Source organism: Seriola dumerili, unplaced genomic scaffold (assembly GCF_002260705.1).
Source record: "Seriola dumerili isolate Sdu_G_001 unplaced genomic scaffold, Sdu_1.0 BDQW01000073.1, whole genome shotgun sequence".
In the NCBI taxonomy this organism is placed as follows: Eukaryota; Metazoa; Chordata; class Actinopteri; order Carangiformes; family Carangidae; genus Seriola; species Seriola dumerili.
In genome coordinates, this window is record NW_019174328.1 from 7,129,768 (window position 1) to 7,145,127 (window position 15,360).

At 41.9% G+C, this 15,360-nt stretch overlaps 1 protein-coding gene across 1 annotated transcript in view; it reads left to right on the forward strand.

The window, feature by feature from the left end:
* Positions 1–15,360, forward strand: part of LOC111220587 (cadherin-23-like) — a 163,985-nt gene that overhangs the window by 112,147 nt on the left and 36,478 nt on the right. The window contains exons 16-27 of the mRNA XM_022743710.1: positions 1,275–1,380; positions 1,661–1,788; positions 5,677–5,749; positions 6,694–6,810; positions 7,363–7,475; positions 7,700–7,807; positions 9,743–9,932; positions 10,217–10,362; positions 10,656–10,875; positions 11,445–11,597; positions 11,848–11,961; positions 12,753–12,901. Coding sequence (XP_022599431.1) covers positions 1,275–1,380; positions 1,661–1,788; positions 5,677–5,749; positions 6,694–6,810; positions 7,363–7,475; positions 7,700–7,807; positions 9,743–9,932; positions 10,217–10,362; positions 10,656–10,875; positions 11,445–11,597; positions 11,848–11,961; positions 12,753–12,901 — 1,617 coding nt within the window. The remainder of the gene's footprint in view (positions 1–1,274; positions 1,381–1,660; positions 1,789–5,676; positions 5,750–6,693; positions 6,811–7,362; positions 7,476–7,699; positions 7,808–9,742; positions 9,933–10,216; positions 10,363–10,655; positions 10,876–11,444; positions 11,598–11,847; positions 11,962–12,752; positions 12,902–15,360) is intronic.

Here is a 15,360-nt window from a genome sequence, read left to right on the forward strand (position 1 = left end):
AGGCACAATGGTAACTAATGGCTCAGCGTTTCCTTTGATTGAGCTCTGGAGAGAAATGCTATTATGTCCCTTGTGGCAGCAGGTACAGCGGTGACTTACCCTGCCCCAGTGCACCGCGGTGGCTGGCGTTTACGTTGTGGGAGTTGAGCTGAGGACCCGGCTCAACGCTTGGCTCCCTGTGTTTGATTAGTCTGAGCTAACTTTAAACGCCGCTGATATTAAACCAGTCGCACAATTCTGTGTGTCAGCGATATGCCCTGGAATCTACAATACACACACACACACACACACGCAAGAACACACACACCTACTCACACGCTACCCCCGAAAACAGGCAGAGAAGGAGGAGAGAGGCAAAAGACTGAAATAGATAGAGGGAGAGGATGTGTTGTGAGAGACAAAGCAAAGAGAGGCTTTTCAGCTGTTTGCTTCTTTCTTCTTCCAAACAATGCCTGGGAGGTGTGTGCCTCCTACTACAGTACTTATGCTTTCCAACAGCTAAACCTTTTTCTCATTTTCTCCACACTTCTTATTCCTTTACTTCCTTTGCCGCTCATCTATTTGATTTGCTGCCCCCAACTCTTCTTACCTTTGAGTGGTAAATGGCAATCTAATATGAAAGTATTTGTCGAAATGTGATATAGGAAGAAGTCTGGAAGAGAAAAACGCGGCTGACTGCATTGTGGGGGAAGAAAGGTATTGCTTACTCAACGTTTTGGCATTAAATCAAAGAGTAGATGTATGCGTGTTACTGAGAGATATAAGTGAGTGTTTCTGACAACCTGTCCAGCCTCTAATGATGCCAGTGAGACCCAGTAGACTCTCCTCACAGCCGGAGGACTCATGTTTAAGTTCCTGCCAACTCAAGAATAATGAGGGGGTGTCATCATTGTTGTTGTGGATTAGCCCTGCAAAGTATGGTTTCATCTGTCCTCTGCCTGCTTGGCTTGTCTTGGCTCGGTTGGTGTTCATCCAGTATTGACGCCTGCGTCACTAATAGCCAGAATCAGCCTTAATCTGTCCAATAATATGCCATCACTGACTGACGGCTTCCTGGCTTCACACATGCACAGACCCACACGCACCCATGCTGTGGAAACATATACATATAAATATTAGCGCTGTCTACCGCAGCATCTGTCCTGTCACCCTGTATGTTTTCTTGTGCTACTCACTCAAAACTTCCTCTCTCTGTGGACTGTTGACTGTCACTGAGACATACGCTAAAGGCACCGCCATCCTCCACTCTCCCACCCCTGTCTGCCCACCCACAGGCTACAGATGAGGATTCTCCTCCCAACAACTTCCTGACATACACCATCACTTCAGCCTCAGCCTTCCTCAGTTTCTTCAGCATTGTCATGGTGGAGGGCTACGCAGGTACACTCACCTCTAGGAGCATGAAGCTGCAATCTTTGATACGGTTGATTATTCCATTTACAATATTGACAGGGACGTTGTGGATGTTCAGACCAGCTAAACTCACATTTTAAGTTGAGCGTAACCTGTTTACGCTCGTATCATTTTTGTTTGTTGTTTGCTATTTGACCTAAAACTAAGCAGTGATGTTGCTGTAGATCACATACAGCACAAAACCTCACCTTTCTCCATCTGTGTGTGTGTGTGTGTGTGTGTGTGTGTGTCACCCCCCCCCCACCAGTGATCAGTGTGACCAGGCCTCTCGACTACGAGCAGGTTCCCAAAGGGATGATCTACTTGACAGTAATGGCCAAAGATGGGGGGAACCCAGCCCTGAACAGCACCGTCACTGTCACAGTGGAGGTGATTGTAAGTACGACCCTGCAACATGCACACGGACACATGAATACGGACACATAGGCATTTACATGGACACACACACCTTAGTACTTTTATGAATGGTCACATCTAAAACAGAACGAAAATATTAAACTGAAACAACTTCACAGCAGTCTCTGTCAGCACTTTCCAACAATCTATGGGCCTTACCCAAATATAATCTTCTACAATCATATTCAAGCTGTGAGAGATCTTTTCTACAAGCTGGTACTTAGTTAGTTAGTATCTCCAGATTGTGGTCAAATTTACAACCCACCTTAATAACAATACACATACACTTGTCTTCTGTTCTTATTAAAAGTGACAACATGTGGTGTGTTAGCTGTAAAGTTTAAAAACACATTAAAATCCCTCTTGTACAGTTTGATGACAGGATATATAACCCAGGAATGTTTATAACTTCTCACAGATGAAAAGATGTATGAAATGAAATGATGTCCCTACTGTCATGTCTTGCCATATACTTTGTTTAGTGCATATAGCAAGTATTCAGAAGTCTTGCTTTATCTATAAAAAGTTAGGAGGTTCATATTGATTTCACAGTATTACTAAGAGGAAGACATATTTTCCCTGTAAGGGAAACCACTCCAGTGTTCTTGCTTATATTGATATAAATCCACTAGTAGATGTTTTTTGATGTTTAATGTCACTGATATGGATCAGAGGGTTGGATAAATGTTCTCAGAAACAAAAACAGTTTCAGAGTCAGACCCCAGCCACTGCAGTGTAATTTCATTTCTTACACAGAGCTCACTGAGGTCGGGACAGTCTGACCAAATCCTCAAACCGGCAGAGCAAGCGTCTATTTTTCATTCATTATCATTGTTCAACATGTCCAGCCTATGGGACAATCTCTTAGCACTACAGATACACGAACAACCGTATTTTTATACATACATGGTCCGTTACATATTTTTGCTACACAACTATTACTGGTATCCCAGCGGCCCTCAACCAAGCGCAGTGCAGATCCACCTGTATTCAGTCACTAGATGAACCCTTTTCCATGTCAGTAAAATGACAGGCTTTTTATGAAATCCATGCACTGATTGAAAAATTGTAAAATAAAATGTTATGAATAAATGTGAATTCATCTTTAATGAATGGATGTGGAAAACAATACCAACACTACTGCTGTGGCCGGTAATAAATATAAAAACCAGTACCTCGCAGGATGCAAATTGATCCCTTATGCTCATACTGGTGTGTAATGGAGTCTTCTTCATGTTTGCTGATATATGTTGCAGCTCTCTGTTGTCCATGTATTTTGTGTTTATATTTATTCTCAATACTGTAATTAAGGCTACCAAATTTGTGTACAGTTATAGAAGTCTTCACTGCCATTGTTAGTATTTTTTTTTTTGAATCTTCCTAATTATGTGACAGTGTTTGTTTTTTTTGCTTCCAGAAAGGTGCTTAAAAAGTTAAAAACTTGTTGATAACTCTTTTCCTCTTAGCTGAGAATCTTTTCTAATTCACACATTTTTTTTTATAAATCCTCAAGCTTTTTTCAGAAAGTATTTAATGACTCTCTTGTTGCCGCGGCAGACACACCCTGTGACAAAATCCTTACAGTCTCCCCACGTTCAAAGGCACGATCTCCAAACTTTTACAGGAACCTTTTCATTTAACTTCCCCCCCAGATGTGACTCTGAAAAACTTCGGGGTCTGAGACTTGTGCCCTCAGAGGAACTTGTGGAGCTGTTACATCTTATGTTCTGAATAAAGACTAAGCTTTCTTTCACTTATCTAAATGCTGATCCAGTGTGTGACAGGTGTCAGCCAGCTCATGCTGGATTGTAACACATGTCTTCGACTTCACTTACATATTGCGTTTCATTATTCTATATTATTATGAGTACCTTTTGATCCATGTCTGACTGCAGCTTTGTTTGCATTTTTATCACAGACTGTGCAGCTATCTGAGCTTCCAGTTCGCTTGCTTTTGTCAGTCTTATCGCTAAATGTCTTATTTTAAGGCAGTGGAAAAAGTCACAGCCATCTGCGCGCGCACACACACACACACACACACACACACCCACACACACAGAGAGAGATAGAGAAACAGTGGTTCAGAGATGGTTTAACATATTAAAGACTTAAAAAAAGAAGATACTCTGCTACAAGATATTGCTGCTGTTTCTGTTGCATGTTTCCCTGCAGCCTGATTGCATTTAATATTGATTTTCTCTTCCCTAAATCTTATGTGCTATTTTCTCATGTATGCCATGTTACTTACACTATGTTTTTCCATATCTGTGTCTAAATTATCATTTGCTAAAAACATGATATATGTCAACAAGCTAGTTACACAACAACTAGTTACATAATGTGTTTTTTTTTAAGACAGTGGATTTTTTTTAAACAACCTTTTGGCACATGTTCAAATACTGCGTTTTTTTTTTGCTGTTCTATATTACCCCAGTAGTATGCAGTCATGTATCTTATACCTATCACAATTAGCGATAACACATGTTGCTACATTGCATTGCTGATTTTGCATCCACTTGCATCCATCTTTGATTATCGAGGGATCTAATTTTAAGACATTAGTCATTAGTTAAGTCTTGCCCTGACACTCACACACAATAGATCAGAAATGGTTTATTGTATAGACAGTAGAAGTTTCTGGTTTCTGGTGTTTTTCTGTTACACTGTGAGAATCTTACTCTGCAGTTTTGAGAAGGTCCCGATGGAATTAATCTAAAGCCTCTGCAACACACGGTGAACTCACTGTATAACAGACTGTGTCAGGTGTTATCCTTTAAATGATTTTGTCTGTTTCTTTGCTTTTCTTTTCATGTTTGAATAGTTAACGTGAATGTTTTTTTTGTTTTGTTTTTTTCTAAGATACTATAAATACAGCAGTAAAAGTATAATGAGCAGCCAGAGCTCATAACCAGGATCTCTCCTGGCTCTTAAGATCATTTCCCCTGATAGACATCCATTATAGATGGAACTTTTTCGTCATAAAAGAAGAAATGACAGAGTAGAATAGATGAATCCAGCTGGAATATTCTTTGATATGCAAGGGCAGAAAGCATATCTATATACATTCTACATGAGGGAGAAATACTGTGTTAAACAATGAAGAGATCTATGCTAGAATGCAAAAACCAATAGGGAGAGATGTGCACAATTCTGTATTCCCTCTATGTCTCCGTATCTCTCTCTCTGTCCTCCACAGTGTCGTGACTCACACCACAGGGGTTTATCAGTCACTGGCAGCAATACACACACACAATGCTTTGCACCAGTGTAACACAGAGCCCAGATAGATAATGGTGCCAGTGACTGTTGTTTAAGTGTTAACATTTCTCAGCAGCTCAAACAGTGGGGAGCCTCTCTGCAAATAGCCACACAACTGGATGCGTTGGTATGAAATAGAGTCTAATTCAATGAGTGGGAGGCTGTGAGAAATATAAATGCTCTGGGGAAGTCCATATGACAGTGGATGCCGTTCCATGTTGTAGGCATGGCTGTCAAATTACAGGTCTTGATCAGCCTTTGTGTGAGGTAATTCCATCAATGATAATGTTTAATTTGATATCCTTGTCTATTATTCAGATTTTGCATGATTCCAGTAGTCTATAGTAGTAAGTTAGTTCAGCTAATTGCATTTACTGTTTAATGAACTGACTAGCTATCGTCTAAGAGATACTACTACTACCACCGTGTAACTATTTTAAAACATTTTGCGCTCCGCCATCTCTTAATTCCCACATATGTTATTTTCAGTGCTAATGTGTGATGACAGCTTCAAACCCTTTTTAGTTTCTATTTTTTATGCATCATTTGCATATTCACATTGTTTAGCTCATTGATTTGAGCTGTTGTTGATGTTTATACCTCCTCCAGGATGAAAATGACAACCCACCAGAGTTCAGCAAGCCGTCCTACATCGTCAAAATCCCAGAGAACATTATTGCTGGTGAGTTTATACATTTGGGGTTACAGTTTAGTTGCTACAATGCATTTTTCTGGTCTGTACAACTAACACAGCACTTAAACACTCCAAACAGATTATAGTGTGTAGCATATACATTTTCCTCTTATTTCAATTGCTTTACTATTAGCGTATTCACCAATAGCTCTGCTTTCTTGGGGGCATATTTTTATGTTTTATCTTATTTGCTTCCTCTGGCCTCTACTGTCTTATTTGTTGTGATTTTGCATAATGTTTTAAAATGCTCAGTAAGAATGCAGGGTGTTGACTATTCAAGGCGAAATCACCGGCTGCTATATTCATTCTCATGCATGCATTCAGAAGACTCTTTTATCCCAGACAATAGATTAGTTTCTGTCGCTACAGGGAAATGAGATATTTGACCGCCCCTTTCTCTCTCTGAGCTCCAGCAGACAGACGCTGGGCACTTTTTGTGTTTCGGACCCGATTTGAAGGAGCACATAGCTCAGGCCAGGGCTGAGGTTTAGAGGACTATGGCTAAAGTGCTTGGCCGAGCTTGGCTGAGCTGGGGGCCTAAGGCTTGGGCTACAAGGCTGAGCTCAGGGCTAGCCCTGCGGCTCTGGCTAGCCTCTCATCCCCCTGCCTGCCTGAGTATTGATCAGGACTGTGCCAAGTATGGGCTGTGCCAAACAAGCTGATAATCCACTAATCCATAAACCCACTCACTGCCATGCCATCAGTTGAGCTGTGGATGGGGGCGGTGAAGAAATTAGCTCTGTGAATGCCATTTCAGTCTGTCTCTGCAGCTTGCCTCTGTCTGTCTTTCCTCTTTACTAGACTTCACATATTTTCCCCATGACTCTGTCTCTCAGTTCATTTTTTCCCTTCTTTTCTTTCCTTTTCTCCCACTCTGTGAGTTGTAACTTTCTTTCTGTCTCACTCACTTCATCCCTCTCTCTCCTCCACAGGGGCAACTGTGCTGCTTGTGAATGCTACTGATTTGGACGCCTCCCGGGAGTTTGGCCAGGCCTCACTCATCTACTCCCTGGAGGGCTCCTCTCAGTTCCGTCTCAACTCGCGCTCAGGTAGGTGTGGTGTGTGTGTGTGTGTGTGTGTGTGTGTGTGTGTGTGTGTGTGTGTGTGTGTGTGTGTGTGTGTGTGTGTGCATGCATGTATGCACAATGTGCAAGTGTGTGTATTTTACTCTTCTTTTATTCTTGTAATTGAGATATAATTATTAAGATTTGATTCAATTTTCTATTTTGAATTTGAATTGATATTAATCTTTTTTTTTTTTTAAGATAATTTTGCTTTCATACTTTGCTTGAAAATTAAGTTAAGTATCTCTGTTTATTTAGATCTGTGTCTGAAATACCGTTTTCCTTTTATGGCTCTTTACTTTGCTTATATTCACATTATGGCTGGTTTTGCTTATATCGCGTTCCCTAACGCTCAGTTTGGAGACTTTAAAGAGCTGTTTGTAAATCTGAGGTGATTCATTCTGACTTTTAACTCAATTCATCCTGACATGAGAAGCTGCTTTGTAATGGCACCTGCCCATCATTCGGGTGCCCTGGTTGGTGCATTTTTTTTTTTTTTTTTTCCATGTTTTTGATCTGATTCCATGTGGGTTTCAGGAGAGATCACCACCACAGCCCTGCTGGACCGAGAACTGAAGTCAGAGTACATCCTGATAGTCAGAGCAGTAGATGGAGGGGTGGGCCCTCAGCAGAAGACTGGCATCGCCACGGTAACAGCTTTGTTGCCATCATTCATATGATCCTACGTGGAGGTCACAGAAAACACAAATTTACTAATCCTAATCCTTCTGGGTATAATTAGATTCTGTTGAACGTGCGGCATATCTTCTACTATTTTTGGTTTGTGTGATGGTCCAAGGTCTTTTATATAACTGACATCATATAGGTCATTTCTCATTGACCTTAATTTCCCTCTCCCCCACTTTTCTTTTAGGTGAACATTACTATCCTGGACATCAATGACAACGCACCTGTGTGGAAGGATGAGCCATACCATGCAAACGTAGTGGAGATGAGCCCAATAAACACGGATGTTATCTCTGTGAGTGCACCTTGCCCAACTTGGAGAACTTTACCTGGTTGATTAGCTGGCAATTAATTAAATGGTCATGTGAACGACACGAATGAACACACCGGAACAATAATTCCAGCGTTTGTTGTTTATTTCGAGTATGATTGGTGGTGCTTGAAGCATTTGGAATCAACTAACTGAAATGTTGGCTTCTACTCTTTATACTCAAATGTAGAAAGAACCCAAGTATCCTTGAGTGGTGCTTTTTGGATTTATTGATTTTAAGCTGTGATTACTCTGACTTTGCAAACTTGAATCAGGCGAAAGGTGTGGGGTTTAATAAAAGTGCTTGGTTTCAGAGCAGAGTGATCAAAGAGTCTGGATCATTTTCACTGGAAGATCATTAAAGACATACTGTACATGAAAACGGCATTTTGAGGGGTGTATCTACATTCATACTCCTCCCCTATTGATGGACAAATAGTCATTACTATATAGGTAATCACAAAGTAAACACTCTAATATTACCCCAAACTCTCTCATTGTCCTGTTGGTGTCTTTGGCAATGTGTTGTTGTTAATTAAGTCCTGATTGTCCATTAATTAAAGAGGCGTCAGTGAGTGTAATTAAGGGAGTCCGATTGCTAATTAAAATGTAGCCTGCAGTCATACGCATAGGAAATTATTCAGCTGCGAGGCATAGAAGGAAGCGAGAACCCATCTTGCGGAGCAAGAGAGTGGAATGGAGAAATGGTGAGGAAAGGGAAATGAAAGATACAAGTGTTGCGCTGCTAAAATGTTGCTACATTTTCCACTTATTCCTGTTCTCTTGTAGACATTCCTCAGTTGAGTTCATTCATGGTGCATCCAGCGATGCGATGCATACTGTATGTGACTCTCTGCGCTCAGTGGACAGACACTGTTGCCCCTATGACCATTTTTCAATAAAATGGACCACCCAGGCTTTCAGTCCTGTAATTGGCCCCAGTGTAGCTCTGGCCCAGCCAGTGTTTCCATGGTGACAAGAGGCCACATGCTGAGTCCTCCTGGAGGTGTCCAGCGAGCCGATGAATTTGGTAGCTGTGCCCAGTGCAAGGATCAGCCCACTCAAATATCAGAGCACCCCACCATCACCACTGCAGCCTATTACATTCAGCACCTATACACACACGTACACACACACACACAGTGAGCCTACACTAATATCTTGTTTCAAAATAATATTCGCTTTTCTGCCAATCTGCAGTCAGTCCACAGCTACAGTTCTATAGACTAAGCTAATATATTTTCTCACTCTGCTTTAATGTGCTCTGCTCAGGCCATAATTGATTAGTTCAACTGGCACTTCCCCACATCTTATATCACCTACCTTTGTCTGTGCAGTTGCTAATCAATGGGCCTCTGAGATGCCTACCTACTATGTCCCCTTAATAATTAAATACCTAGAAGACCTTTGTTCCTCTAATGACCAATTAACCAGTTTCCAGCGTTTTTAGTCAGCGCACTGAATAATTGATCAGCTCTTTAAAAATCAGCCAGTGTTTTAGTCAGGCTCCCGGCTTCACGCATTCATCACCCATCGCCACTTTGTGTCAGAAAAGAGACGTTACCATTTTTCTTTTAGCTGACTGATGTGTTAGAGCAGTTGGAAAGTGTTGCATGTGTGAAGATGCTCTGGGGGTGAGGTGTTCTCATTACTATTACCATTATTATTACAATTACTGTTTGTCTCTTTCCGTCCCTTCATTTCCTCATCCTTCCTCTGTTTGTGTCTTAAATCCTTCCTGCCCCATCCTCCTTGTTAATCCACCTTTATTAAGCCATATACTGTAACTTGAGGATTCTTATACAGTATATGGTCCAGCAAGCAATGGGCAAGTTACCTTTTGTTGGGAGGGAGGTTGTTGAAGGACCTCATGCCAAAGAAACTATTTAGAAAGGTTTTCCTTATCTCTCGTTTTTCCAGGTGTTGGCAGTGGACCCTGACAATGGGGAAAATGGGACAGTGGTGTACAGTATCAGTCCAGAAAACCCCTTCTACACCATCAACAGCAGCACAGGGAAGATCCGCACCAGTGGGGTAACCCTGGACAGGGAAAGCTCCAACCCCAGGGACACAGTACTCATGAGAGCCATTATCATCTCAGCTGTCGACCGTGAGTAGTGTGTATGAATGTGGTGGGATGTCCGTGTCAGTTTTTTTTCTCAGTCATGAAACACCAAAACATCTGTAAGCAAGCGCAAATTGCGTTATATCATTCTCAGTAGAGAGCTTTCAATTCTGAACGATTACCCTCTTTCTCCAAGCCTCATTCCTCAAGTTTTATGTTGACCATGAAACTTTTTACTGTGGCTAATAAACTCCTTTGACCGTGAGATGTGGGGTGTGTGTGTGTGTGTGTATGTTTGTCTTTATATGTCCCTCTGACGCCCCCTTTAGGTGGTACACCTCCACTACGTGCATCAGCAAGCACCACGGTATTTGTCAACCTGCTGGATCTCAATGACAATGACCCAACCTTTCTCAACCTGCCCTTTGTGGCTGAAGTGCCAGAGGGACTACACATTGGATCCTCAGTTTTTAAGGTAAAACATAAGAATATATTCAAGTATGATGGCATTTAAAAAGGATAGAAATTCAGTTTTTCTATTTTCTTTTTAAGATTTAAGAGTTGCTAACAGATTTATTATTATTTGTTACCAAATGCTCCAGGGAGACTTATATTGACTAAATATTTAGGGGTGAAGTTGAACAATAATTTATATGGTCATTTAGCCAGCATGAATTAATTTATATATATATATATGTATTTTTCTCCAAGTAATTTTTGAGGAACACTGGAGATGAATGATTTTCTCATGTGATGTTTCCCCTCCAGGTCCAGGTGGAGGACCCAGATGAGGATAAGAACGGTTTGATTACCATGGCGTTGCAGATGGGTATGCCGCGCCTCGACTTCTACCTGAACACCACCACTGGCATTCTCACCTCCACGGCAATCCTGGATCGTGAGCAGATTGGACAGTACCATTTGAGGATTATAGCCTACGACGCTGGAAGGTTCCCTCGCACGTCCACTTCAACCCTCACTGTCACAGGTGAGAGTCGCTGGTTGATGATGACAAACTGGGTTTGATTTCCCTTTTGCTCTCTCTGAAATTACCGCACATATGAAACTGCCAAGCCACGGTATGACTGCAATCTGGGTGACGTGAGGGGTTACTTCAGTATGACAGATAGTTAACCACCGACCTCTCAGGATTCTGCTGAGAAGGATGCTACCACCTGCTGGTGGCTTTTGTGAAAATAAGAAAATACTCAAAGAGACAGTTGGTTTGACTGGTGTTAACGTGGTTAAAAAACAAACAAAAAAAAAGGAATGGAAAAATTGAATAAGGTTTTCGGGGCGTTTCTCAAATGAATCAGATGAGTCAGTTGCATCAAAATATTTTGAACTGTTTCATAGACACTGGTCTCTTAACTTCACAGGGAAGTCAGAGGTCAGCTGTAGAACAGAGCGGGTTCAGCACAAACACCAGACCCTGAATCCTTTTAATATTTGTCTCTCTACTCACTGCACCGCCCTGCTGCCCTATTTGTCCTCATGTACTCATCTTTTTGTGTGTCCTCATGTCTCTCTGTCTGTGTGTTTGTGTGCGTGCGTCAGTTCTGGATGTAAATGATGAGACGCCCACCTTCAACCCTCGCGTGTACAATGTTTCCCTGAAGGAGAGTGTCCCTAGAGACCACATTGTAACGCGCCTCAGCTGCTCTGACAACGACGCTGGCCTCAACGCCGAGCTTAGCTACTTCATCACAGGTCAGAGGTCACAGTGGGAGGTGTTTAGTGTGTTTGTGGGCTACGGTGTTGTACAGATATGGGGACTATGTGCACGTTCAGTACCTTTGTCCATCCATCCATCTCTGTGTGAATTTGTATATGAGGTGAGCTCCTCTTGCATGAAATTTTCTTTTAGTATCGTAGCTGTATTGTATGTATGTGAATAGGTATTTTTTCACTAGTATTCTGTGAATTCATTTGGAAGTGTGCTTGTGTTTTGTATTTTCAGGTGGTAATCAGGACGGTAAATTCAGCGTGGGCTTCAGAGACGGAGTCGTTCGGACAGTGGTCGGCCTGGACAGAGAGACCCAGGCAGCATACTCTCTGGTCGTAGAAGCGATTGGTGTGTGACAAATTCATATCTTGTCAAAATGATAGAAAACCTTTATCATCTTGTATCATCCTCCTTTTTTTTTCTTTTTTTTTTCTTTTTTTTTTTACATAGCCTTTGTTTGTATTTGTTATAATAGAGCTTGTTTTCTTTTCACACTTTTCTTTCCTTCTTACTTGTTTTGTTTGTCATCTTCAAAGCTGCTCCTCTCTACTTGTGTATGACAATGATGAAAAAAAAAAAAAAAAAAGCTATGCCTGCACATCTGCAGTGATTTCAGACTATTGCTCAACTGCCTTTGTTCCTGTTTGAAAAAAAAAAAAAAAGAACAAAAACTCTGAGGTTTTCCTGTTTTGGAAACCAGTGAGTCAGGGTGGCTTATCTGCTAAGGGGGCCAGAGAAACAAGAGAGGGGAGAGGAGGTAGAGATAATGTAAAACTGTACAAGAGAGCAGAATTACACATATTGTCCTAATTCACAAGCAGCAGAAAATGAAGTTTTGATGAGCCAACAATGTACCAGTTGTACGTCTTTACAGCAAGCTATTTTTGGTTTCTCTTCTTTTCTCAGAGAAGATTAATGGATCGTTTAATGTCACATATTAATACAGAGCCCGTTCCATTTTCATATTTGTTGTAATGATATGATTCAGATTTTGAACATTTTTATTCTTATTCTTTGGCTTTAGCCTGTGATACTGCCATGAAATGAATATTTCAGTTTTCCTGGCATCTATCCTAGCGTTAGCATCAACCTGAATGATTGCAGCTGATGTGTGTGACTGTGTCTGTTTCTGCACATAGACAACGGACCAGCGGGCAGCAGGAGGACAGGTACAGCCACTGTGTTTGTCGAGGTGCAGGATGTTAACGACAACAGACCCATCTTCCTCCAAAACAGCTATGAGACCAGCATACTGGAGAGCGTGCCCCGGGGAACCAGCATCCTCCAGGTAGAAAAACACACACTTTAGTGTTGTGTATATCTGGAAACTTAACATACTTTCACCAGTTGAACTTAAATGTAAATTTAATTCTTAACGTAACAATTACAAAACACAGAATCTATTACAGAGTGGTCTCGTTTTTGGCTCAGGTTGCATTTGTCTTGTCAGTATTGATGACACATCATTTTTTGAGACCTGCATGAAATCACAGTATAAAATAATTCATAGTTTTTGTCTTAATTCACATGAATTACCTGATGGACGGGGTTTAAAGCACCAGAATAATTAGCAGTGTGATGTAAAGCAACAGGAGCTTGTCCCTGGACCTTGAATGATTGGTGAAAACTAAAAGCTGTTTTTGTCATGTAGCTTTAACTGAACTGCTGTCATTTGAGACTTAAGTTTGCCCCGCTCTGCTGTTATTCTTTGGATGTAATCAAATCAGACCAAATGTAATCCAGGGCAGAAAGAGAGATTTGATGATGCGTCCAATCCTTATCTTGAGTGTTGTAATTGAATTTAGTTGATGTGGGATTAAATCATATTCACCTCCAGTGTATACGGTGCAGAACTGTGATGTCATCTGGAAGACCGTCTATGGCCGAGACCTTATTTTGTAGCAAACCTCATCCACCTAGCAATCAAAGTATCTTAAAACAAATGCGAAAACTTCTGTTCATGTACTCTCTTCACCCACACCTGATATTAGTGATGTTCGCAGCACCAACCATAAAATATACAGTGTATCACATTTTTGGGAGAAGTGAGTCTCAAGTCAGATTTCAGTGACATAGTCGAATAGACATGGCATAGTGAGGTGGGGCTCCACACTGGCCTCCGACTGTGGTGTCTGTCCAGCCGGCGACTGGGGCGCATGTGTGCTCTCGCGCTCGTGCGGTCTGCGATGTGGCGGTCGTCTGAAGGACAGGTTGTATGAACGCCGATATGAGCCCAGTCTCTTCCACACCTTGAGCTGGGGTTCACTGGACCGGCTTCGTCCACGGGTCAAGCTCTCCCCTGGGCTGCAGCTAGCCTCAGAGTCCCCATCCTGTTCAGAGCGCCGGCACACCGCCAGGAAGGCTGCTAACCCTGCCAGCAGCAGCGATAAGCCCAGCACCACCATGATGGTGAATTCTGGGTCGTGGATGTCTGAAGAATAGGACGGAGGCTGTGGGATGGTGGGAGAGATGGCGGTGGTTGTCAGGCCCGACAGAGTGACGTTTTCTGTGCCGGAGGTGAAGGTGAAGTTGGAGCCTGGCTCAGTGGTGTTCATGTTGTCTTAGCCCTGGATGGAGAAAACAACATTATTTTGGAGGATTATGTCAGGATGCTTCAGAGAGGACGTGTGTATTTGTTTGTTTCCTAGTATGTGGCAATGTTTGAGAGAGAGAGAGAGAGAGTGTGTGTGTGGTCACCCTCTATCAAAGTCTATCAGCGTATATCAGGTGCAGCTCTCTTGATATGCCATGTTTTGCCTCACTAGTCAAGCCTAACCAAGCTGAGTAGGTTTATTTAGTTGCTTATTTTCACTTTATTGGGATCATACACTCAAGGGCATACAATAAACACACACACGCACAAATGTACACAGAAACGCTTGCATGCACATGCAGATGTGGTGAGTGTTTGGCATTTTCGGCAATTATGTAGCTATTACATCAAGGACTACAAAACAGTCAATGCTTGACAGGCTTTCTTCAATGTAAAACAAATTGGGTTTATTAAAATGCCCCTTGTAAAATGCAAGGCACCCACCTCTTCTACCCCAGTCTCCAATTATCCCCCCCTCATTCTGTGTGCCCCCATCTTCAGCATAGTAACATTTGTAAATGTCATTGTCCCTAATTCAGCGGAGACAAAGCATGGCTTATCGGTTTAAGGGAAACACAGTGGGACGTGAAATTATTTTTAAGACCAAATGCCAGCAAAGCTGTGAAAAGGCCAGTGGAGCAGGATGGCTCGTTAGAGAGTCAGTTCATTAGTCAGCGCCTCCGAGCACATACGCTACAACACACACACACACACACACACACACACACACACACACACACACACACACACACACACACACACCCACACAGCTATTCAAACACAAACTTTCTTTCTCACCCACACATACTGTAGGCTATACTGCACATATTGGTGATTAGGCACGCTGCTCTTAAGCTTGGCAGCTTAGCTGTAAGGTACTCTCCCTCTCTATCACCCCACATTGTTGCTCCTCCAGATCTGACTGCTCAGCAAGTTTTGAAACAATGAACTAATTTCTTAACTTCTTCACAAGCATACTTTGTCTAACCTATTCACATTTGTAAAGTTTGACCAATTGTGTGCTTGCTACTTCTCTAGCAATTTCTTTGTAGCACACTAGCAAATGCTTATTACATTTTTTTTTGCCTTTTATTGCCTCTCAGTGGTCTCTGATGTATGGTATTTTTCTCTGTATTATCTACACAGCGGAAGAA